Here is a 23,659-nt window from a genome sequence, read left to right on the forward strand (position 1 = left end):
CTACCCCTGCTAAGGACCAGCCTCTTCAGGTGCCGTCTTGGCTAGGCCGCTGTGGATGAACTTGCTGTAACAGCATAAAGCATTATTTTTATCTCAGCAGAAGATATTATCTCATAATAACATTTTTGAACGTTTAGCTGAATTGTTCTGAGTGTTGGAGCTGTGCCTGGAGAGGGGACCGAAACACAATGCCAGCCATTCTCAATTGTGAGGGCAAGGAGCTCCGAGCGTGGCGAAGAGACTGTGAGGAGTCGGGCGGCAGCGCAAGGGGCCTTCTGTCCTGGGCCCTGCTGACAGCACGATGCTCACGGCAGCGCCAGCTCTTGGCTGATTCCTAAATGTTGATACACTCAGATATGTAAAAATAGCATTAAATATGGCCCCTGCATTGCCTTATAGCTGGTAGTCAGTGATGGGAGCGTGGTGGAAGCGTTCATGGCCTCTGGAAGTGGCAAGCAAGCGCTGCCGGTGATCCGCCCGCGGGGCTTTCACGGAGGGTGCATTACGTTTCCTTCACAAGGTAGACGTGCCTTGCCTCCCTTGAGGGAGAATTCTGATATTTTGAATGTTTATCAGCCATCTGCGAAATGGAATGAGCATAATTGGTGGCTAATTGTTTGAAAGAACTGCGAAATACAATTACGAAGAGTTAAGCTGAAACAAATTGTGTTTATGAAATCTAGCATAAGAAATACTATATTAATCCTGCCTCGATACCAGGAAACAAAATTAGTATAATTAAGACTATCATATTGTAATTTTCTTGGCGACTAGATGCTTTGGCTGCTGCCTTTCTATTTTAATGCGGTTGGAGCAGACTGGCTTCCTGTCAGGTGGTGCCTCCTGCCGCCGCTGCCAGAGTCCTCATAAAATTACTTTGTTTACTCCTGTCATTGGACGTAGGAGATGCTACTGTTGTTGACTGGAAAAAGTGCTCTAAATTGTGCATTTGGCTATTTTGTTGTGGCCACAGAGTAATTTTGCAGGCTTTGTTAGGCCACACTTTGCCAGTCCAGCTGGAAGCCCCGTTTACGCAGGGAGCTCAGGCTCTGAGATGCCTTCTCCGTGGCTGCTGCTTGCTGAACCCTGGTCTCCATCTCCATGCTAAGGAAAAGGTTTGGGACTTCAGTAGTGTTTTGTGAACTTACAGATTGCTACCTGGAGTTTCACTGAAGGAGCTCTTCAGGTTGCAAATTGCCTTGCTGCAGCTGCCACTCGTCTCAGCAAAGAGAAAGCTCAACAGCAAAAACCTACAACTTCTGCTTAGCAGCGTGCAAGAAGCTCTGCACTCTGTCCTTCATTATTTTGTAGGTTGTATTGGCCTCTTTTATAGGTGAGACAGTGCTGGAGAGATACTGCCACGTCAGCAAATAGTTGTAGTTAGGGTAGATGAATAGAGGAGGTGAATATTGCAATGTTAACAAGAATCCAGTTACACGCTGTATGATGAAAAGTAAATCAAGTAACTTGGCTATTTATATTTAAGTAAACTTAAGCACATTTAAAAAGATCATAGAAGTAGGAATCATAGCTATTTCAATGCCAGGAGGGAGAAACGTAAGGAAAGCAGTTACAGATTGACACTTTTCAATTAGTTTTTTGTTGCACGTGTCTGGCTGATGAGATGGTGGATTTGTTGTGCAGCGTGCTCAGGTCAGAAAAAATGAGTATGTAACAGAGCTGTTATTGTTGCAGTTTGTATGTCACTATTGTGAACGCATTCAATTAAGGGATAATTAGCATAATGCCTGCTTTGATCTCTTCTTAATGGTTTAATTGCTTCTGAGTTAAACAAACACTATGCTTATTTTACAAAATTTTCCCTTGGGAGCTTGTCACGTGGAAGTGTATGTGCATGTATTTATTTTTTAAGCACCAAGAATAATCATTTATTTAATTAAGCTTCTCCTGGAATTCTCTTTTGGGATATTCTTGGTTCGTACGAGCTGCCTGAATAGCTAATGTGTCACAATAGGCTAGGTAGGAGTGATAATGGAATTGTCAACTGGAAAACAACTGTGTATGCTAATGATCCGATTATTATTCCAGGGTCATCTGGCTGGCTGGCTTTGTGGAAATAAGTACCAGCATACATTTCCCTGTACTTTGTGGAATGATTTCACAGATTCAAAGCCCTGTGACAGCTCCAGATGTGAACGCTTGCCCTCTGTCCGTGAGGATTGCCTTGGCAGTAGCACAGCAGGCAGCATGTAGCTGTAGACCAGAGCATCTCCTTCTCCTCATGCACTCAGCTGCTCGCCAGGTCCGTGCCCCTCTTCCCTCTGCCCCGTGAAGTCCTGGGGCTGGCAGGGCAGAGCTTCCCAGCTCGGCTGGCTTGGTGTCTGCAGGGACTCGTCGCTGCAATGGTCCTGAGCTGGTAGGCTGCCCTGCAGCACACCCGCAGCTTCCAGAGGTAGCAATATACTCACAAGGCAGTAGGAAACTGTACTGTCTGGTTCTTTTCATCCTTTTCCTATTCTTTTTGTTTGTTTGTTTTTAATTAATTTTCATTCCTTACTGTTTTTTAATGACATGTTCTTTCTGTACATGTCACGTAACAGCATGCCTATCAGAGCTTCCTGGAGATTGCAGAAAATAACAGAAGGAATCGCCATAGAATGTTTAAAAACCTTTTCTGGCATGGGTGAGCTTTTACAAAGAAGCATACTTGTAAGAGATCTTCAGTCTTCTTTTTGCTTGCCTGCACTTCCAGAAGCCATCTACTCTGCCAGGGTACTAGAATTCATCATGTGTTTTATCAGGATTTGCTTCTTACAGAAGCTCTAAGCAACATGCAGCCTCACCGGCTGGCTCCTTTGCAGTGTGGTGTCCCCTGTTTAGCAGTGACATTATTTAGTACAGGAATTGAACGTTTTCCAGAGAGCTCCCCAGCCAAGGAATCTTGGCTCCCAAAATCCTTCAGGGGAGGGTACAGTTACTACATCAACGGGTTCTCCCTTTCCTGCACATGGGGTATTTGCCACGTTTCCTTCAGATGGTTTTAACTGCCAAGTTAATTCATGTGCTGGTTAAAATCTCATTTAAATAAAACTATCCTAACTTTCTGTTACTTGCCTAGTAGCGAAATGCTAACTCTGGCTTCCAGATGTAGCCCACTTCACGATGGTGTTTGGAAATAACACGTTCAACAACTTACCTGGTGCTGTTTGGAGACTGATTGCAATGATAAACTCTTATGGGAATAATCTCCCTCATGGAGGCTACGAAAATGCACGTGTGTGGGTGGTGGTGGTGTGCGAGTGAGTTTTAGTTTATGACCAGAAGGGTACACGGAGAAACTTTTTACTCTGGTAGATATTAGCGTGCTGCTTTTGGTGAGCATATAAGCAGTAGCAGAACTTTTATCAAACTGTAAGTTTCAAGTTGTTGTTGGAAATTTACAGTTGTGTTTCTTCAGCACATGGCGAGATACTAAATTGAAAGAAGAACTTGTGGTGAGGCATGTGGAAGTGATAGACATAATTATGGCTGTAAATGCAAGTAGTGTAACAGTAGTTCCAATCAAGCAGAAATATTTGTCATGCAGAACATATGGAAGCATCCTGAGTGTGCTTTAGTGTAAGCCATGTGTTGTTGTTGTGTTTTTTTTTTTAAAAGGCCCCCCAAACTAGTCTCAGTCCTGCTGTTTTGCTGAATTTTTCTGCTCCTCTCCACTGCAGCAGTTGCTCTGCAAGTGGAGCAAACTCCTCCAAAGGGCAGGGTGTGTCCAAAGGTTTTGCAGTTTATTAATGCCTTCTCTGTTTGAACTGTGGCCTTTTATGTCTTCAAATGGCATAAGCTTGCATTTTTCTCAAGGTGAATATAAGACTAACATTTTGTTGACAAGCAGAGCAAATTGAATAAAATAAATTGAATTTCCATTTTCAGGGCATCCTGAGTAGCCGAACATCAAATTTGGGTGAGCTGTTTTATATTACGTAGTACATACAGAAATAAAGAAATGAAGTTTTACAAGGAGATATCTGGCATTTGCTAAGTGCTGCTCATGGACGTAGCTATTGCCATTCTATACATAGAAAAAAAAAAAAAAGAAAAGAAAGGTTATACACAAAATGGGTTAAGTGAATTAGCCAGTTATTTGAGCCAGCTGCTCTGCTAGAAATAGAAGTATAGCTATTTTCTAACCCCAAGCTGTGTAGTTGCAATGCTCTTCAGTACTACTGCGTCTCCTGTGTTTTGACCTTTTTAAAGCCCTTCTTTTGTCAATCAAGAAGGTACATTTCAAATACCAATTGCAGTATCCAGCTTGGAGCATTATTTTTCTTGCTTTATTTCTGCTTTAAGATGGATGTGCCCGGCAGATGACGTGGTTACTCTTATCTGCCCAAGTGCAGTGAGTTGCTAAATGCGGTTTGTGAAAACGTCTAGGCGTTTTTACAGGGAACTTCTTGTGATTTGCAGTGTAGTGAGTAAAGCAGGAGTAATTCTGATTTAAGTACAAATGCGGTTGGAGGCTGAGAATTATTCTTCATACTAATTGGCCTTTAAAAGCACCCAGCAGTGATGCTGATAGGGAATGCACGTCTGATTTTAAGCGGCGTACGCGTCCCCATGGCTGTCACCGAGGCCGTTGGTGTTCTCAGCAGCTCCCTAGCAGAGGTTTTCCTCCCCACATCTCCACCCCGAGCACAAAGTGACCCTTCGGTGCGTGTTTGTCGCTGCTATGTATGGGCCTGGCGTGTCGGCACCTCATCCTTCTCCTCAACGAGACGTGCCTGTGAAACGTGGCCAGCACAGGGCGGGAGCCTGGGCCTGTCTGCAGGGAGGCCAAGCTGAAGTTTCTCAACAGCCGGTGCTGCAAACGTGGCCACTTCAGAAGGAGCTGTGGAGTACCAAAGTTCAGTTCTGCTGGGTTTGGGTTTTGGGCCTTTCAGCCCTTTGTGCAGAAGGGATGTGCTCCAAAGGTAAGAGATCCTGTAGGTCATGCTTGAAAACTTGAGTTGTGTTTTCCTGCGTTGAATTTCTGGACAGAGGTAACAGCGTCAATAGTATTTAATTCCTTATTTCCATTTTGTTTGCCAGCATCCGCCAACACAGTTCCATTGTACAAAACAAACTAAACCCCTTTTGCCCCTCTCTGGTGCTTTTTCTTTAGCATTTACCTGCACGTTACTACATCTCCCCCCGACCTGGGAAGCCGGGCGCTGCTTGCCCTGTGCTGCACAGATTTTGGAGCGGTGCTGCCTGCTCGGCTCGCAGTGCCACGTAATTGTTCCTCTGGCTTCTGCTGCTCCCCCTCCCCAGCAGTTCCCTTCCCTGTCCTTTTGTGCGAGTGGAGGAGAGCAAAGCCTTCGCTGATAAAAGCAGCAGTTGTTTTGGACGCTGTAAAAGTAGCTGTTTGTTACAGCTGACCTGACCTGACCTGACGGATAGCTGCTGCTGAAAGACATGACCTTACCATGTTCTCTCCACCCCTCACGTCATCTCCCACTGCTTCCTTTGCCTCTCGCTGGTATTTGCCTGACCTGCTAGCCTGTTCAGGGAGGGAAAACCGATCCCGTAACAAAATGAATAGCTTGTCTGGCGCTTTGACTCATCGAACAGCTCCCACAGCTCAGGAGGAGAGGAGGAGGAGATGAGGAGGCACTCGCTCACAAACCCAAGTCACCGTTTATGCACCCTGGTCAGAAAATAGTGTGAGTTAGGAGCATGAGCTGCCTGTTACAGCAGTTTGAAGGCAGGAAAGGTATCTGTTGAACTCCGTTCATCTCAACACACAATTTAAGCTCGTGGAAGCTCCGGCCGGCAGCAGCGGAGCAGTCTGGGGCTCGGCGCTGCTTTGGCTTGCGCTCTTACGGTGGGCTTTTGAAATGCTGCCCATGAAGAAACCATCAATTATACTCGAGGTAACCTCGGGCTTCTGTCTCCTGCGAACCCTATTGAACGTTTGCTAAGCTGCCCAGAAAGAAGTGGAAATTTTAAATGCCCGAGGGGAACTTGAGCAAAGGAGGTACCAGGCAGTCAGCTGTCACGTTGGTTGTATGGAGAGCTGCTGGGAGAGCAGTGCCTTCTCTTTGATTTATCTGGGAACAGTTTAATTTATTCTCAAGGAATATTGAGCAGACGTGTCACAGACCAGTGAGTTGTAAGCAGCACACAAAGAGGCCGTCCTCAACCTCCCTGCCCCGAGTCAGGAATTCTTTCACAAAAGAATGTTGCATCAAGAGAAAATTCCTCCTTAATTTCAGAGCAATATAAATTCTTCAGTTCACAAGCAGTAGTCTCTCTTTCTATTGTTTGTTTTGTTCTTCTCTCCAAATACCAGGAGCACAAGGGCTCCTTTTGGACTTAGGAGAGCTTGGCACATCTTATTTGAAATTCAGCAAAGGACCGGTTTGCCCTGCTTGATCTTCATGACTTGCTCACAACTTGATCTGTATGTCTTGCGTTGCGTTGCTTCAGTTCCCCCACTCCACGGGACACAGTTGTGACTCTTGTACCAGCAGCATTTTTCCACGCTGGCAGTTAACAGCCTGACACTGTGACGGGCAGCTCTAACCCCAAGCAGCCCCAGGAGTTGGGGAGAAGAACCTTTAGGGTGGCGTGCTTTTCATGTCTCAGCTCTTCATCGTGCTGTGGCTCCAGTGCAACAACAGGAATTCTCCTGATCAACTCAGAATTTTGGCACTTCGAGAATGCCATAATATGGAATGGTGGTTTTTTTGTTTGTTTTGGGGATTTTCCTGGCTTTGTTTTGTAACGTGGTCGTTGCACCCATGGGATGGGTGGCGTTGCAGGCAAATGCGACTTGGTATGTACTACTTCTCCTAAAGCCGTGGTTGCTTCTGGACAGCTTCCAAAGCCTCTTGAAGTAGCCAGTTTTCATCGAAGGAAAATGGTTCTTGGCATCGTCCTCCTGAACTGATGCTTTACTGAGATACGGATTTGCTTTTCAGTGGTTCTCCAAAATGTTTTTGGAATCAGCTGACAGCAGCTCATCCATACAGCTGTTGTGGTGTTGCTCTGCCAGTTTACATGCTTAAATCTCCAACAAATTGAAACTAATTCTACCAACTGTTTTTGAGGTTCCTGATTTTACAAGTTCAAGAGATAAAATTCATGCCCTCTTTCTTGCTACGGGGACCTTGATAAAATCTGATGTCTTCATTGGTAGAGGAGCTAAAGAATGGTGATTAACTTCGGCTCCACTTTTGTTCCTGGAGTGGAAATAGGATAAATTGCTGCCACGAGATTACTACACGTTCAGGCAGGGCCTCTCTTAGTTTATAATGATAAAATTGGAAATTTTTTTGGTTTCACAGCAGCTCAGCCGGATGCTAACATTGGTTCTGCGTAGCGTGCTCCCAAACCCTTCCTCACCTTGCAGTATCCTGTGTAGAGCTCACAAGAAGTTACAAACAAACCTCAGTGTGGAAGAGTGGTGCCTGGTGAGCAGATCCTCCAAGACCAGAAGTCGCTTGCTTCCCGTGGAGCAGGAGGGTGGCAGAGCAGAGAGACAGCCCAACGCATCACCGTTAGGCGTAATGCACAGGCTGTCTGTGCACGTGTGAATTTTCACCCAAGAGCTTCGCTCGCATTTGTAAAGGAGAAATTTTGTTCATCGGATGTTTCTGCTCAACCTTGAGTTATGGTGGTGAATGAGAGAGCCTGAAAAACACCCCGAGGGAAGGTTTGTGCATCTGGGAGTTTATTTTCCGTGCCCGTGGGCTGCTTCCCTCTCCCCACTTTTTACATTTCTCTACTGCCTGAAAGCTCAGTCTTCTTGCTGGCCTTTTGAAACACGTATTTTGTCTCAACACCAGCTTTATTTGAGTGGTGCAGACGCTTTGCTAAGGCCGTTTCAGCGGACCTGCTGGAAGAGGAGCCCTGGCTACCTGGAGACAAAGCGCGGCGCTGCCTGCCCGCAGCGGGACCCGGCTCCCACCTGCAGTGGGCACACAAAGGGGCTCTGTGCTGGCTCCGTGGGGCTTTACAAAGTTTGAAAACTGAGCTCTGTGGGGAAAATAGACACAAGTTCCCTGTTCAGATTGTGATTCAGGTATTTCAAAGGGAAGCAGCGGTGCACCTGCTACCTGCTTGGAGATGTTATCACACAGTTACCATCACAGTGGAATTAGGGCTTGGTATTTCTTGTTTGAAATGACTTTCTAAGAGGGAATGCATTTGGTGTAGCATCTCTCTCTGATGTTAAAGGGGATAGTAGGCAAAAACTATAACCTAGAGCACTGAGTTGTTCCTCTGGCTTTCAGTTAGGGTATGTGAGCAGCGATGGGAAGTTCTTATCAGGCGGGGATTTATCACGGAGAAGGAGAGGATTCTGATATTTTCCTTTAGCTGGGGCTCGAGTTGAAGCATGTGGTGGTGGTAACTTGGCAGTCCTGCGTGTCCTCATACTAAAACCTAGGCCAGCACTGATCTGCTCTCAGCTTCGGCTGGACGAGCGCTTGGCACTTCGTTGTGTTTTGCCAGTGGGCAGCTGCCTTAGTGCCAGGACACATTTGGATTTACAGTGAAAAACACCTCCATGGCAGGGAGAAATGATTTCTTTTGACATTCCTTGAAGCAGAAACAGCTGCGTTCAACTTTTTCTTTTTTTTTTTTAAAGCACCGTGGCATCCCCCTTGATAATCAGAATTACAGCTGAGCGTGAACAGCAGGGCATACTTTTGTGTGGAGTCACTCGGCGAAGTGTTGCAACACGGATTATCCGACGTGAAACAGCTGTACTCGCTGCTAATAGAGACAATTTGACAAAGCACCAGCATGGATTTTTCCCACAGTAACAGATGTGCAGTCGCTTGCCACCTCCCTCCCCATATTGCCCCCATCTGCGCGGAGCTCCCGCAGCCCGGTAGGTGCGGCGCAGCGCAGCCCCCCGAAGGGATGCGCTTCTCTCAGCTGTGGGATGAAATAGTTGTCTTGTGACTAACCCTGAGCCATCAGCTGGGAAATTTTAGTGATTTGGAAGAGAGCGTTTCTGCTTTGCTCTTCTTTCTAAATCGTAATGGCTGGCAGATGCAAATGTGCCTTAGGTACCCAACGTGCACCAAGGACAGCTAAGTAAAATTCCCTCATGTTGGGGTTAACAGACAATAAATTCATAACTCATTGAACCCCTCCCAGGTTCTCCCTGAAAGTGCAACCAGTGGTTTCCTTGCACATGGGGGAAATCTATTTTACAGCAAAATAGCACAGGGCTCTGGACAGCGCGAATCCGTTTCCCTTCCTTCTCCACCTGCACAAGTCAATCTGTTATTCTGTGTTTAATTTCTCAGTGGAAGCACCTGTGATTACAATTACCTGTTTATAATTAAACTAGTTTATAATAGAGACCACCTAAATATATTAAATAGGACCAGAACGAGTTTTGCCTTGGGGAAATCATTGACCTTTGAAGTAAGAGGAAAGGGAGAGGGAGGGAGAGCAGGAACTGTGTGGGGCGCATGACTTCAGCAAGTGTTTTGATTTATTTCTGGTTGTTTTCTTCTTCAAATAACAGACAGTCCTCCTTGTTGAAATGCAAGATACTGAATAGCAGAATGTGATCACAGTTGCTTTTTAAAGACAGAAAAATACTTCTATCCGAACACCAAGAAGCAGGGACAATTTCATTTCCAATATCCGTGAAGTAATGTTTTTCTCAGCTGACTAACAAGCTGAAACTTGCTCAATTTTTCATATTTTTGTTTTTTTGGACAGGTTTCTCAGATACTCTGTCTCCATGCCTTTAGAACAAACACAGTGAGGCAAATAACTTTAAAATCTTGTTTTTGTATTAGCTTACCAATCACCACTGAAAGTTTTACTGGAAGTGTGTTTGTGGGAAAGAAATCAGGAGAGCAGGAGGTAAGAAATATATGGAACCAGAAAAATCCTGGGGGTTTCAGGAGGCCTAAACTTAAGCAATAACTTGATGATGTTGCTTGACTTGGAGCATAACCTAGTAATGAGATTATTTAATCACAAAATAAATCTTAAAAATAAGGAAACTAGACTGCAGCTTTTAACTCCTCTGCTATTGTTATTTGGCTGATGTTTCTTTACATTAGCAATGTGGGATTCTTCAGGTGCATCTCTGAAGGGACTTTCTCTGAAGGAGATCGGTGGCGTTGGTTTCTGTGACTCTTGCACATTTCCTTGAGGCTGAGTCCTGACAGCCGATTGCCACCTGCATCTCTGGCATGGCATCAGCTCCAAATAAGAAGTGGAAAGCTCAGTCGCGTGGTCAGAGGTTCGTGCAAGTATTACAAATCAAGGATCGTGGTTCACATTGAAGGAAAATGCATCCTGTCAAGTCCAACTCCAGAATACCAGACATTGGCTTTTCACTGCGTTTGTGGTTTTATTTACGCCTTTGATTTTTCTTTTCCTTCAGGAAGCTTGCTATAACCTGGAAAAAAATTCCCAGCTGTGTGCCAACAAATACTTTCTGTAACAGACTGACCTAAGGCGTTAGACCCAGAAACTGGGACACGAGGGAGCAGCCTGCTGCCAGCTCCTCAGTTGGTTTGTCCTTTGCTTCAGGGTCTCTGGGTTTTGTGACTGAAAGCCAGAAGGAAATGCAGCCATGTCAGTAATGTGCACGCAGTATGCGGTGGGCGGATGAGTGTGCCATGAGGCCAGTTAGGTACATTTAGGAGACAACATATAAAATCTTTGTAATATACTGTAATATACCCAACCATTCCCTTTAACGGACTGGCATCAGACATTGGGGTTGAACTCTGTTTTCTCTTTAACACCTCAAATGCTTCACAATGTTTTAAGCAAGACGAAGATACCTTTCGTTTTTGTAGTTTCCTGTATGTACTATGCACACACGTGCATATATTATTGTATTGTCTATTGTGCTAATTGGGATTTTGTTGTTATAGACCCTAATCAATCTATTTTTAAAAATCACTTCTTTCCTTAGACTTGTGCTGAGTGGTTTTGGTTCCTATGGGGATTCACTTTACTGGTGTAAGGGGAAAACCCAAGATTTGGGTACCCCTTACTTACATAAGTAAAAGATGTACAGAAAGTATTTATGTATGGAACCCTTCTATCTTCAGTAATGCTTTTAGTTTGAATGAGGAGTGCTAGATTCCTGTACAAACAATGTAAAGTAATCAGGAGTAATATTCAACCTTACATAATTAGGAAAAAGAATACTTTGGAAAAAGTATTGAAAGTTTCGATGGCTTCTTCTCCACTTCCTTTTTGTATTAGTCTTATTATTTTTTTTTATTATTTTTAGTTTTCAAATTTGATTTAAACCTCAGGCTCTTCCTTCAGTTTTGTAACTGTGCAGTAGTGAGCAACGATAAATAAAAATATCTGCTCCTCATCTGCTAAGTCACTGCGATCGCTGGGGAGACTGTTTATAAAATTCATGAAAACTTGTTTATGTCAACTTAGGATGACTCCAGAAATAGGACGCGGATCCTGTCCGCGTGCTACGGTCCCTGCTGTGCAGGTGGGGCAAGGCTGCGGGGCTGCTTGGTCTCGCAGTTTGCTTTGTGTGAGGACGTGAAGTCAAACACCAAAAGTGTCCAGCTGCACCTGTTCAAATGGGTGGATTATTTGGAATGACATTCTGCAGAGGTACGTCGGCAGGTTTGTTCGCACTCCCTGAAATTCAAACTGATGATTAGATACCGAGAGGCAAGGCAGGTTAAAGTGTAATTTTTAGCTGCCGACTGCTTTATCAGTGTGTGACCCAGAAACACCAGCTGAGATCATACACTTACTGCTTTTGTGTGTTGTCTTGGTCATTGTGAGTGTAGCATCATCCTTATAGCTCTTCTCCCTGTCACGGCAGTTTTGGGTTCAGAACAGTGCTTGTAATTTTCTCACTGCGTGTAGTAGCAAACATTAAATGTGCATATAACCACTTACGTATGTATCATATATATGCACAGTACATATTTAGAACATTGTGAAATTATTGCATCAACCTAATTAAGTCAAGGGGAAGCTTTACCAGCAATTAGACTCTGAAGACTTTAGTTTAGAATAAGAGTTCTTTTCGTACACTCTCATTACCAAAGGTATGGTGTTGCTGGAAGGCTGCTGGCCTGCCAGCGCTGCATCTCAGGGAGCTGACCGACTGCAGAAGGCATTTCCAGCGCGTCATTAAGACTCGTAAGAGATTGTGTTTAACGCCACAACTCCTACCCAGCCCAGTGGCACAACAGGGAATACAGCTTGGGGCTCCCCAGCTCCCTTCCAGTTTTCCCTTCCATTAAGCGCTGCTTCCTGTAAGTAATAAAGCATGAAGGATGATGCATTATGCCTCAGAACAGCTTGCGTGTGTCTATATGGATTTTTTTTCTCCTCAGTGGGTTGGTAAAGTTCACTTGCAGACAATTCATCCCAAATGCAGAGTGGAACCACCTTGGCTGCTTCCGCTGCTCTCCAGCTAGACGCTGCACTGCGCCTGCAGCCTCGGGGTGTTGCGCTGCTGGTACACAGGGCCCGTGAGTCATCTTCTGGCCGCCGACCTGTGCTGCAGAAGGCCAAAACGAAAATCTCCACCCTGGGTTGAAGAAAAGAATGGAGCTAAAACAGCAGTTTCTGGTTCTCCGTGAGACTATCGAAATATCAGAGCTGTCTGGGAGCTTCATTGTGCCCTGCCCCTTGGTTTCTCTGTGATAATTTTCTCCGTGTCTCACTGACCTTTTAACTGTAACTCAGAGTAGAAGTGTTTTCCCTAATTTTCACTAGGCTGGGGCATTTGGGCTCCAACCTAAAGGGATCTGAGCTGCTGAGAGCTCCCAGCCCCTCCTAGCGTGGAGCTGGCCTCAGGTCCTTCACTTCACAAGGGGATGAGGAACAACTTGCCCCAAAAGGTGCCAAGACCTCATTTCCCCTGTCTGGGAGCAGTTTGGGGATGATGGAGCCAACATTATTGGAGAAAATAGAAAATAGCTGGTGAACGGTCAGAAATAATGCTCTGCCACAGCAAGGAAGGGAATGGCCAAGGAAAATGCAGGGCACGTTCGTCTCTGCTTCCAGATGGGTCTCTGGTCGCAGCAGAAAACAAGGTAGCTGCAGGCTTTCCACAGAACTAATAGCCGATGTGAGAATTAATGCAGATTCAAGCTCTAATTAATAGAGGAGAGCTTTCCACTCGGTTTTCTTTGTTATTTTGCTGTGAAATGGGATCTGTTGATTTGGAAGCCTTTCAGACCATCCTTATTTCATAACGTTTTTATCTAGAAACTGCCACACACCATTATTCTTGCAGGAGGTTTTAGACAACCCTAATTGGAGTTTTAGTTACTGTTGCCCTGATGCCAAAATGATGGCGCTCAGGAATCCGAGGAATTCTAAACACCGGCTGGGTAGGGTTCCTAGGAACTGAGGACTCTTGCACTTATTTTCTGTAACAGCAAAAATTCCCTTGATATTTACACAGCTATCATGAATATTTGCATGCAAATCTGAAGCAAAATCTGAAATTAGCTTTTAAAAAAATAAATCTAAAATACCCTTCGTGTTTGCAAAAGAGAAAAGGTGTTTGGTAAATGTTCTGCGGAGCTACAGAGGGGCATTGGAATGAGGCTGCTGAATATTTAATTTGTTTAATGCACAGCTGTCATTGTTAATAGCTTTGACACAACTAAAAGCTTTGCTCACTCAAAAGGCAGCAATTAATAAACAAGATTAATTTTTAAATACAAGGAGAAAAACCTCCGGAGTTCTTTTTTTGAAGGGTGTAGATAGCTTTCTCTCCATCATGTGTCTGTGCAAAAGTGAGCAGGCATGTCTAGAAAAAGTGCTTGCCTGTTTATTCTTATTTTAAGAAAGTAACAATAATTTAAATGGATTATCAGGGCATAATGTAGCTTTAAACCACTTTCCTGTATGAAGAGACGTTTTGGGTATTTTCTGGTGCATGTGTAGGAGCTGTGCTGCTTAGAGGGAAAGGACTGAAAATCAAGCTGTTCATTGCTTCTTAGGTTTGAAAAAGGTGCAATCGCTTCTAGCTATTTCTCTGGGTAAAACCCTTGGATAATTTATTTTCACTGGAGGTTTTCTTGTATTTATATATATATCTTTATGTAAAAGTAGAAAAGAGAGAAACATTTAAAGAATTCAAATTGTGGATCTCTAGCAGCTGGCGGGGAAGTTGAGGGTAAATGCAGCCACAACTACTACAGGTCTCTTACTTATTTATTTCTTTTGCAAGCGATCCTGCTGGATACCAGTATAAGCAGGTGTGTGTGCTGGTATTTTGCAGTGCTCCTCTTAGGGGGAATCAAGGGAAGAGCCGAAGAGGCACTGCCCGGTGGCTGGCGGGGCTGCGGGTGCGGAGGAAGCCCTGCCGAGGGGCAGCCCTGTGGCTGCTCGCCCCTCTGCTCGGCCCGCTGCAGGCAGCCTTTCACAGAGATGCCTCCGGTCTCCAACAGCTTCCCCAGCTCCCATGGTTCTCGTGTCTTTCTGTGTCATGCTCTGCCAGTTTGTTTTGGATATGCGCCTGCTGCTGCGTGCGCAAGGTTATTGAAAGCCAGTCTCTCGCATGTCTTGGTAAAACCCAGGAAACTAGGAGAAGAGTTTTATAAGAACTTGAGTTGTGTTTTTTTCAGGCACATGAGATATTCTTGCTGAGCAAAAATCTGTTCATATAACTGCTCTGTGAGCTGCTGTAGGGATGCTCACAGTTTGACAGTGAGTACAAGGCAGCGGGCTGGTGCTAAGCCACGGCAGAGGTGGTAATTGCAGGTTTTTATGGGACATCACTAAAAGAAGCAGTCACCTGTAAGATAGCTCTCTGATGGAGCAGCGATTGGATTATTTCTTTCCTTAATACAAAGAAATGATAATCCTGTGTGGGCCATGGACAGAAAAGGCTTGAGCTCTGCGAGAAACTGCTGATCAAAGGCTGGTATCCAAATTTGTTGCTGTGCTGTGCTGATTTCTTGCTACTTGAGAACATGGTGAGTCTGTCGGTGTGGCTGGAGGTCTGAATGCCTCGTTTATTTAGTAACCACTGACCTATTTAAGATTCATCGTCCTCAAATTAAACGTATGCATGCCCCTTCTGCAGGCGTAAGCTGCGTCTGCTGCCTTGCAGAGCTGGGGCTGTGCCGTGCTCCTCTGAACAGAGGGGACCTGGCCCAGCCAGCACGTCTTCTGAGCCTGATTTTGGAGTCACCTGGAGCACGTCTTCTTCCAAAGTTACAGGCATCTGCAGTGGCTCGTAATGTTCACCATGTTATCACAGAAGTAAATTTCATGAAAATTAAGCCGAGGGTAATTAACACATTATTCCACTGGGCTGAATTTGGATTGCTTGTGTTGGAAATGCTCCCAACATTAGGAAACCTGGGTATGGAAAAATACCTCTTTATATACGGGAGTGATCTAACAAATGCTCTTTGGGTCAGTCTCAAGGTGGTTGGCTTTACAGATGGAGCAGTGCCAAACTCTTAAAGCCTCCCGAGTCCGGTCCCTGTTCCATCGCTCCAAGTGGTGTCCTTGTAGCACAGGTTGTCAGGCTGCTCTCCTCCAGGTGTTGGGACCTCCATCAGCAGCAAAGTATTTCTGAGGAGCAATAAACCTTTAGGTGAATTGGCAGAGAAAATCCCCATCGTTGAGAGGAGCAGAAAAGACTTCTGGAAGGGGTTTTAGGATAACCCCCAAAAAAGATTCACTGGCAAATCTCAGCAGATGCTTGCCGTTTCCACGTCTTGCGGGATGGTTTCTGTGTGTGCAGGGGCTGCCGGTGCTATGGGATGGGCAGAGGCTGCCCCAGCTTGTGCTGGAGACAACCTGCTGTCTGCTTGAAGCTTCCATCATTTATCCCCTGCTAGTTACTGAAGGTAAAGACATCTGGTTTATTTTCAGGCTGGTACGTAGCAGAGCATGGTCTGTAAATGAGCTTCACTCATTCTATAAAACAAATTCCTACAGCATCAGTCAAGTTGTGTCTGATTTATTCCAGTGTGGTCGGTCCCCAGATGGTAGAGCATGGTTCCCTAAAGCCCCCAAATTATCTGATTGTAGCGATTTTAATGCTGATCATGAGTAGCAGTGGTACAAAGTATCCAACTATACTGTTGGGAGCTTAAAAAGCTCTTTCTTAATAGGCTTTCTTAATGGCAGCCTTAAAATTTAATAAAGCAAAAACAATTTAACCATTCAAAGATGAAGGCAGGCCAGGTAATTTTTATCCAATGGACTTCGTTAAATAATTGTGTGGTGTTTGATCGTATCAACAGTGACGTGCCAGATTTAGGAGCTCTTGTTAATGGCATCAAGTATTTAACAGCCATGCTTTCAAGAGAAAAGCTGCTTTACCCTTGGCATTGCCTATATAAGAGAAAAAAACTAATTGGTAGCAGGATTAAGCTTCCAAAAATGAAGTCTCATTTTTATTTTTTTTTACAAGATTTGCGTGGAACTCTTATGGATTTCTATTTTTTTTACATAAATAATTTACACAGTATTAATAAGTGTTGAAACAAATTGTGGCAGAAGCCATTTCCAGGTGTTGTCTACCTGGTAGGCTCTGCATTCTTTTCATGCCTGGTGCATTCATAAGGAAAGTGCTGCCATGAAGCGGAGTAATTAACAGGACATAACTCACTTAACAGAAGCGAGTAGACACTGTGGATTGTGTAAACTCTGTGGGTTGGTTAATATGATACATTTTGTACTGTTTATGTCTTTGGTTTTTATTTTTGTATTTTTAAAAAGACCTTCTAAAGAACACTTCCAACGCCCGTGTTCAGCAGTAAAACTAAATGATGTTTAAAAGCTAGACCATAAAATCAGAGCAATGGAGGTTAGATCATCTCCAAGGCCGGGTGGTCCAGCCGCCTCCATAATGCTGGTCTGGCTGGAGCAGGTTGTCCAGGGGCTTCTCCAGCTGAGTCCCGAACACCTCAAGGGGTGCACTGTTACAGCATTTGATCACCCTTGTGATAAAAATGCTTTTCATTACGTCTCACTACAATTCCCTGTGTTGCAATTGTGCGTGCTGCCTCCTATTGTGTTGCTGTGCACCTCTAGAAAGGGTCTGCCTCTGTCTACTCTGAGTCCTCACTATCCTCCATAGAAAGGGATTTTCTTTTAGTTACGAAAGCTATTTCATACACCTGGACAAAGGCACAGCTTGTAGTTAAATGCTGGTTGTATTTCCTTGAAGACCTTGCTGAAGGCATACATCACAAACTCCCTGTTTTGCAGGTCAGAATGTAGGTGGTTTTCCCTCCCAGGTACCGATGTTTCTATCTGTAAATATTCACAACTTCCATTCAATAATATTTTTTTTAGTGTTTCCACCTAGAAGCATTGTGTGCTTTGTTTCACGTTCTCAAACTCTTCACATGGCAAGTCAAATTCAGATGTCTACACAGGATGGAGTTCTTGTGATGAGCTTGCACAAGTTTTTGCTGCTGCGCATCACTTGGAGAGGCAGGTAGGGGTGGTGGCTGTCCTGGGGAGGCTGCTACTTGTGGCTGTGGAGGATGAATATGAAGGTTTCCAAAGGTTCACCAAACATCACGTACCTTTCAAGAGACCGCACCATTCTTTTAATCAAGCTGTGCTGATAGCTTCCATCCCGAAGATGCAGGACTTTGGACAAAGTCCAGCTGTGTATGGCCTGCATCCCACTTGACCCCCAGGGCTTGTCCACGTCTCTGCAGAGGAATGCGTTTCAGTGTGTGCATGAAACCTGGCTCTGTCTAGTAGCAGGAGGTTACTGGTGGAAACAGAATGAAAAAAAGCACTGCCATGGCCTCACTCTTTGAGTTCTGCATGGCAGAAAACGTGTAAAGTGTTTGTGACTTCACTCAACAGCACTGGCTTGATAAACCGAGCCTAGAGGAATGCTTCAGAGCCTGCATCCAGAGGGAGAACTTGGGCTTCCAGAGCTAACGCTGCACTTCTGGGACTCAGTGTTTTTAAGTTACAATTAGGATGTGTAATTCCATACTCACAGGATGCTGAGCGTGCCCTGTGAGTCGCTCAGGTTTCTAGAGTCTGAGAGTTACATGTGTTAAGCATCTTGCTGGATCAGGCTAATTGTATATATTTATGTAAGTAGATTGACAGGTTCACTTAGCATGCTAAAAATAATGAGGCTGCCTTAATTTATTCAGCAGGAAACTTGATGTTCCTTTTCAAAAGAAGGGCAATGATTTTGTTTAAAAAAGAACTGTGACGGCGTGTTATTACTTGTGGGTATGTTTTTATAAGTCTGAGTTGTGCAGCTTGCAACTTCTCTTTAGATCACTTACATCCTTTATCCAGGCACTGGAAGGTATGTGCCGTCTTGGATTCTGTATTGGAATTCCCCCAAATAAATTTCATCCAGTAATTTCAAACAATTTATAGTATCTTTCCTGCTTTGAATGTTGCTTTCCTATTGTTCTTTGTTAAGCAGCTCTTGCCTTTAAACCCAGAGTCAGTTTTATCTCAGTAGATTATCGCATACGTGTGCCTGGACCACACATCACTTCATGGCAGTATGTGTATGGTGAATGGCACGGCTTCCTCCTCTGCCCTCTCTCTTCCTTTGGGAAAGAAATTTTGCATTTCTGAGCGGTTTTTGAAAGCTGTTTTTTTGGAGATGGGGCATTAGGCAGTTGCTTTTAGCACATTCTTTTTAACCAGGCGCTGACTCCTGGGATCTCAGCATCTTCGCAGGGATGAAGAACAGTTCGATACAAGACACTATTGACTCCTGTGCTAGAAATGTGGCCTCAGGTTCTGAGAATTTGACATCTCCAGGGCCAAAAAAGATCACTCAGTGCTGCCAGAGTTCTCTTCTTTCATATGCAAAGCTCCTTTCTCACTTGAAGCCAGTAGCACCTAGGTGCAGATGACAGATAATTTAGGTGTTTGCGTATGCATCTAAGTGCCCAGATCTGCCCTAGAGTAAATTCTTAGTGTTCAGTGTTGAGGTATGTTAATCTAGGCTCCGTGCCTAGCACAACTTCACATTTGGAAAAGAGGTGAGTTAAACGGGATGGAAAAAAGATATCAGGAGGAGAGGAACTAGGTAACCTTGCCTGCGAGGCAGGTTATTAATGCAGAATCATTTGGATTTTTGCCACCTTTCCCGTTTCCATCCAGTTGTGTGATAATGAAGGGCTTTTCCCAGAATTACTTTCTGTTTAACGTCAGTGTGGAGATTAAAGGTGTTTGGTTCCCGTTGGGTTAGTAAGCCTAAATCCAGACCTTGAGGTTAGGTCAATTAAGATCCTGTAGAGGAAAAATCAGCTCTCTGCTTGGTAATCTACCCAACACCCTCAGATTTCAAGTTTAAATAAAATGCTGCCTCTGCTACAAATGATGTCAGTATAGCCTGAGGTTTGTTTAAGCAGAAAGCTGAAGTCAGCTTGAACCAAACTTGGCAAAAGTGGGCTGTTTTCTTCATGTGGATGGTTTGAATAATGTTCCAGAATTTCTGTGGTATAATTTTGTTGCATTTTATGCTTAGAGAGACCCCGACCCCCCTCATTTAGAGAGCGCTCTTTGGTTGGGCTTCATTTTCAGGCTTCTGGTGAGTGGTATATTATTGCACTGTAAATAGAGACTTTTTCCATGCGTACAAGGGAAAGTACTCTCCTAATGCTCATGGAGCTCAGCTTCCCGCTGGGCAGTGTGGAGGGCTGTACCTGTGAGAAGCTGCCAGCGTGCAATCTTGGGAATCAGGAGACAAATGCAAAAATCCCACAAGTTTAAGGCTCCCACTTACCTTCCCCTCCCACTCATCTTCACTCCGTACAACGCCTTTTGAAGGTTTAGAGAGGGAATTTGTCCTTATCATTGAATATGGGCACGTCAAGGAATTCATTAGGACATGCACTGGCATGTACACGTCTTTGGGTCCTCTGGTTCTGCTCTTGGTTTCCCATCCCCAACTTCTTCTCCCCTGTGGTCCGTTTGCCCTGTAGCTGTGCCCTGCTGTCCCCAGTGTAAGCCTGGCATGCTTGCAGGCTAATCCAGGGAGGGTGGCGGAGTCTGTTTGTTTTCCAGTCTGTTTGATGCTTGGTTTTTATTTGTTGCTTTAGAAACATTAAAAAAAACCACGTAGTCTTAAGAAGCAGATGAGCACCCACAGACAGATTTGCAATATCGTCCCGAAGTTTAGGCTGCTCAGCATTCACTTAAATACAATTCCATGGAATTTCCTCTCTGTTTTTCAGCTTTTTAATATTTTTTTGGATCCAATTCTAAAGCCGAGAGAAAAGAGCGAGCTTTTTTTTTTTTTTTTTTTTTTTCTTTTTTCTTTTCTTTCTCAAGCTGCTGGGCCGGTTGACTCTGAAGCACGGCACAAAGGCAGTTTTGTTCGGGACCAAACCTGCTGGGGCGCGAGCGGCGGGCCGGCGGTGCTGCTTGCCGCGGTGGCAGGAGCGCCGCTGTTTGCTGAGCGGATGGCTGTGCTTGCTGTCCAAACACCGCGCTGTTTGCCAACCTCGAGCATATTGCAGCCTCTGTGAGGCACTCCATCGCGGCCTGAATAGCTCCTCTTGTGCTCGGGCTTTCTGAATACAAGGGAGAGAAATATTTCTTTCAGCCTTCTGCCGTCGCAGAAAGCCTTCAGTGACCAGATGAGGATCCCGCTCTTGGTTCTTAGTGCAGGGCTTCGGAAAGGGAAGGAAGTGGAAAAGAAGGGACAGGATTTCTACCATTTGTTGCTGTATTTTTAATTTTAACCTTTTTTTTTTTTTTTTTAGTATAAAATGTTGCTGTATCTACAACTTCTTGGAAAAAAAAGTATGTTTTCAGTATACCGTTCAGTTTATTCTGAAAATTGTTTGCTGTCACTAACAAGTCAATTGTAACTCTTTTCTAAGCCTCGAAAAAATAATTCTTTTCATCTTCTAACCCTTCAGTTGTAGTTTGAAATCGTATTCTTGTATTGGAAAACTTACAACAATAACGTGTGATTCTCCAGCAGAATTTGCACAAACTGCTTGTAACCTGGGAAGGTTCATCTAATGGTAGAAGACTTTATGCAAGTGTAACTTTATCCAACTCCTACTCCACTGGAGTACAGCTAACTTGCTGACAGGTATGATAAGACTTGGTTGAACTGACCAGCTGCAGGGCTTGGTGTCGTCAGGCTCTTTGCAGCACAAGGAGAATTTTACCCGTGCTCCTCACCCTCCCCCAAGAAAAGCTCTCCCGTTCCCTGACTATATTTATATCCAACCTAGATAAATGGGGATTATAAGTCCTTTAATTGCACTGCTCATCTATTTTTGTTTCCAAAACGCTTCACAAGCAATTTTGCAATTCCAAAGTGAGAGCTTTCTGTATGGGAGGAAAAGCTGGTACTAAGAGCACGAGTTGCTGCAAGTCAAAAATACTTCTTAAATTGAAATGAAAAATCTTGAGCTTGCACAGTTCCGCTCGGGACTTTGCAGTGTGCACACGCTATGGAAGAAGTAACAAGAAAGTGTTTGTTACTGGGCTTTTGTGTGGAGGGCAGGGAGGAAGGGCTGGGCTGCGACAGCTCCCCTGTTCTATAGCCCCAGCTCCTGCTCCAGGCAGTATTGACATAAGCTGTAGTCAATCATTGATGGTGAGAAAACTTAAAGAATGAGCCACATCCGAGTGTTTGTCAGCTCTTCACGGTATATTATTAATTGTAGGTGGAAGTTGATTCATTCTCTGAGGTTTGAATAGCTTACTGCTCTATAAGATGCTGATAAAATGCCTTGATAAGGTGCCCGGTTCTATAAAATACCCATAAATGGCTCTGGTTAGTAGTGGAGTGTAGTATGAAATTTGTTTTCACTTAAAGTGGATGAGTCAAATGGCGGTAGCAGTTTTTACTAAGCGATCCCTTTTTAATGCTCAAAAATCATTTAAATGAAACGGGGCAATAAGGTTTATGTTTTAATCAGTTGGTTCATCAAGGCTGCTGTGCTGGATGCAGCCCTTGACCTCACTGGCACAGGATCTCCTGCAGCCACAAGGACCAAAGCTGTGATGCAGAATTTTACATTTTAGATATATATGTATATATATTTAATAATGCACTATATACATTCTGAGCTGCCACTTCCCTCCCTTTATGCCTCTGAGAAAACTATAATATTGAATTAGGGCATTTAGCTTACTCTGATACTGGAAATGTTAGATGTGGAAAACATAGATGAAGAGCTTAATTCTGCCCTGTTCTGTCATCTGGGGCGATTGTTTACCTGGGGACACAGGAAAATAAGAATTCAAGGCTTATGCTGATGCTTGTTTTTGGAAGGTTGTAATGCAGTCATTGGCCTGGAGGCATGCTTTAAAAGACTACTCAGCTACGTGCTCCTTGCACCAGCTCAGCTTTGAGATAAGAAAGGAAGTGAAAGCAAGGGGAGGATGACAGGGCCCTTCACACATAGCCTGGCAAGTCACAGCCTTCCCCATCCCCTTCCTTTTTCATAGGGTACTCTGCTTGAGGCTTCTCTGCTGCAGGTGTAGCTTGTTATTCAGCTTTTAATTCTTAATGAGCTGCTATTCCTGTTTCTTGTTGCTAACCAGTAAATACAACTTCTCTCATGACTTCTGCTTCACTTGTGTCCATGATGTACACCTGGAAATGGGGATATTGCAAAGAGGCAGCACAAATGGATGGTGGCAGGTGAGGGTTTCTTAGCGTACACTGGGTTTCCAGACCTTGGCTGACAGCAGAGCTCCCGGAGAAAGCACACCGCTGCGTTTGGGTTTCTCACTTAGCTGCTGCTACAGCTCTGCTCGGATTCTCATCCCTCACCCAAAGCTGTTGATGATTTTCCTTCTCTCCCATGCGAAAAGCATGCGTCTGTGACAGGTGGGTATTAATTGCCACGCTTTTGATGAGTACATTAAACAGCGAGTTTAAAATGATTCACCAGAGTCCAGGATCCAGACTTGTCAGGAACAAAACTCGCCGTGGTTGTTGTTGGTGCTGTTCTGTCAGCACTGCCAGGGCTGAAGGATTGAACATTGACGTTGGCTTTCGCTGTCTCCGTGATGCTGCTTGCTGTGGGTGGACAAGCAGAGAATAGCCATCACCTAATTACTGCTTCGCTGGGGGCACAAGACACCACGGTATTGTTGGCTGGGTATTGGATCCGTTGCTGACTGTACAGTCATTCTGGAGTTGCCATGGAAATGTAATAATTATATTATGAATAATTGGAGCATCTTCTCTTGCTGCCGCAGAAAACTGATGTTGTGTAATTATCATTATCTTTAATGAAAGTCGCACTCAAAGCTGATTGTTTAGCACTTGTAGAAACCTGTGACAGAACAAAACTTCCTCCAAGCGAATGCCACTTCATAAATGTGCCAGAAAACTAACACAGGCACACACCCCCCCAAAAATCATTTACATCATTGGAATGTGCTGAAAATCTGTTGGAAAAGAGCAAAGGCAAAGTAATGCCCATAGCTGAACTTCCATCCCTTGTGATGCTCTCCTGGCTTGGTGTTTGTCCTTCTATAAATAAATAATCTCCGTCGATACCAGGCAAATAGTGCTGAATGGTGTGTAAATGGGAATGATGTTAATGATTGGTGTAGAAATCAAACTGTTTCCATTCGACATCCACTCCCTAACGGTGAGGCGAGGGGTTGCGTGGTGGGTGTACGGGTCTGGGGAAGTTCTCTGTGGGTGCAGCCAGAAGGTGTTGATCCTTCGCTGTTCAAAGCTGTGGCGCTGCAGAAACTTGAAACGTGAGAGTTTTGATTCTAA

The 23,659-nt window shown here is 44.4% G+C and overlaps 1 protein-coding gene across 4 annotated transcripts in view; it reads left to right on the forward strand.

The window, feature by feature from the left end:
• Positions 1-23,659, forward strand: part of FNDC3B (fibronectin type III domain containing 3B) — a 174,267-nt gene that overhangs the window by 46,943 nt on the left and 103,665 nt on the right. The window contains exon 1 of one of the 4 annotated variants that reach the window (XM_068692942.1): positions 8,608-8,833. The exons of the other annotated variants lie outside the window; for them this stretch is intronic. Coding sequence (XP_068549043.1) covers positions 8,746-8,833 — 88 coding nt within the window. The 5' untranslated portion in view covers positions 8,608-8,745. Of the gene's footprint in view, positions 1-8,607; positions 8,834-23,659 lie in introns of those variants that run through there. 4 annotated transcript variants of the gene reach the window in all.

Source organism: Anas acuta, chromosome 9 (assembly GCF_963932015.1).
Source record: "Anas acuta chromosome 9, bAnaAcu1.1, whole genome shotgun sequence".
Classification (NCBI taxonomy): Eukaryota; Metazoa; Chordata; class Aves; order Anseriformes; family Anatidae; genus Anas; species Anas acuta.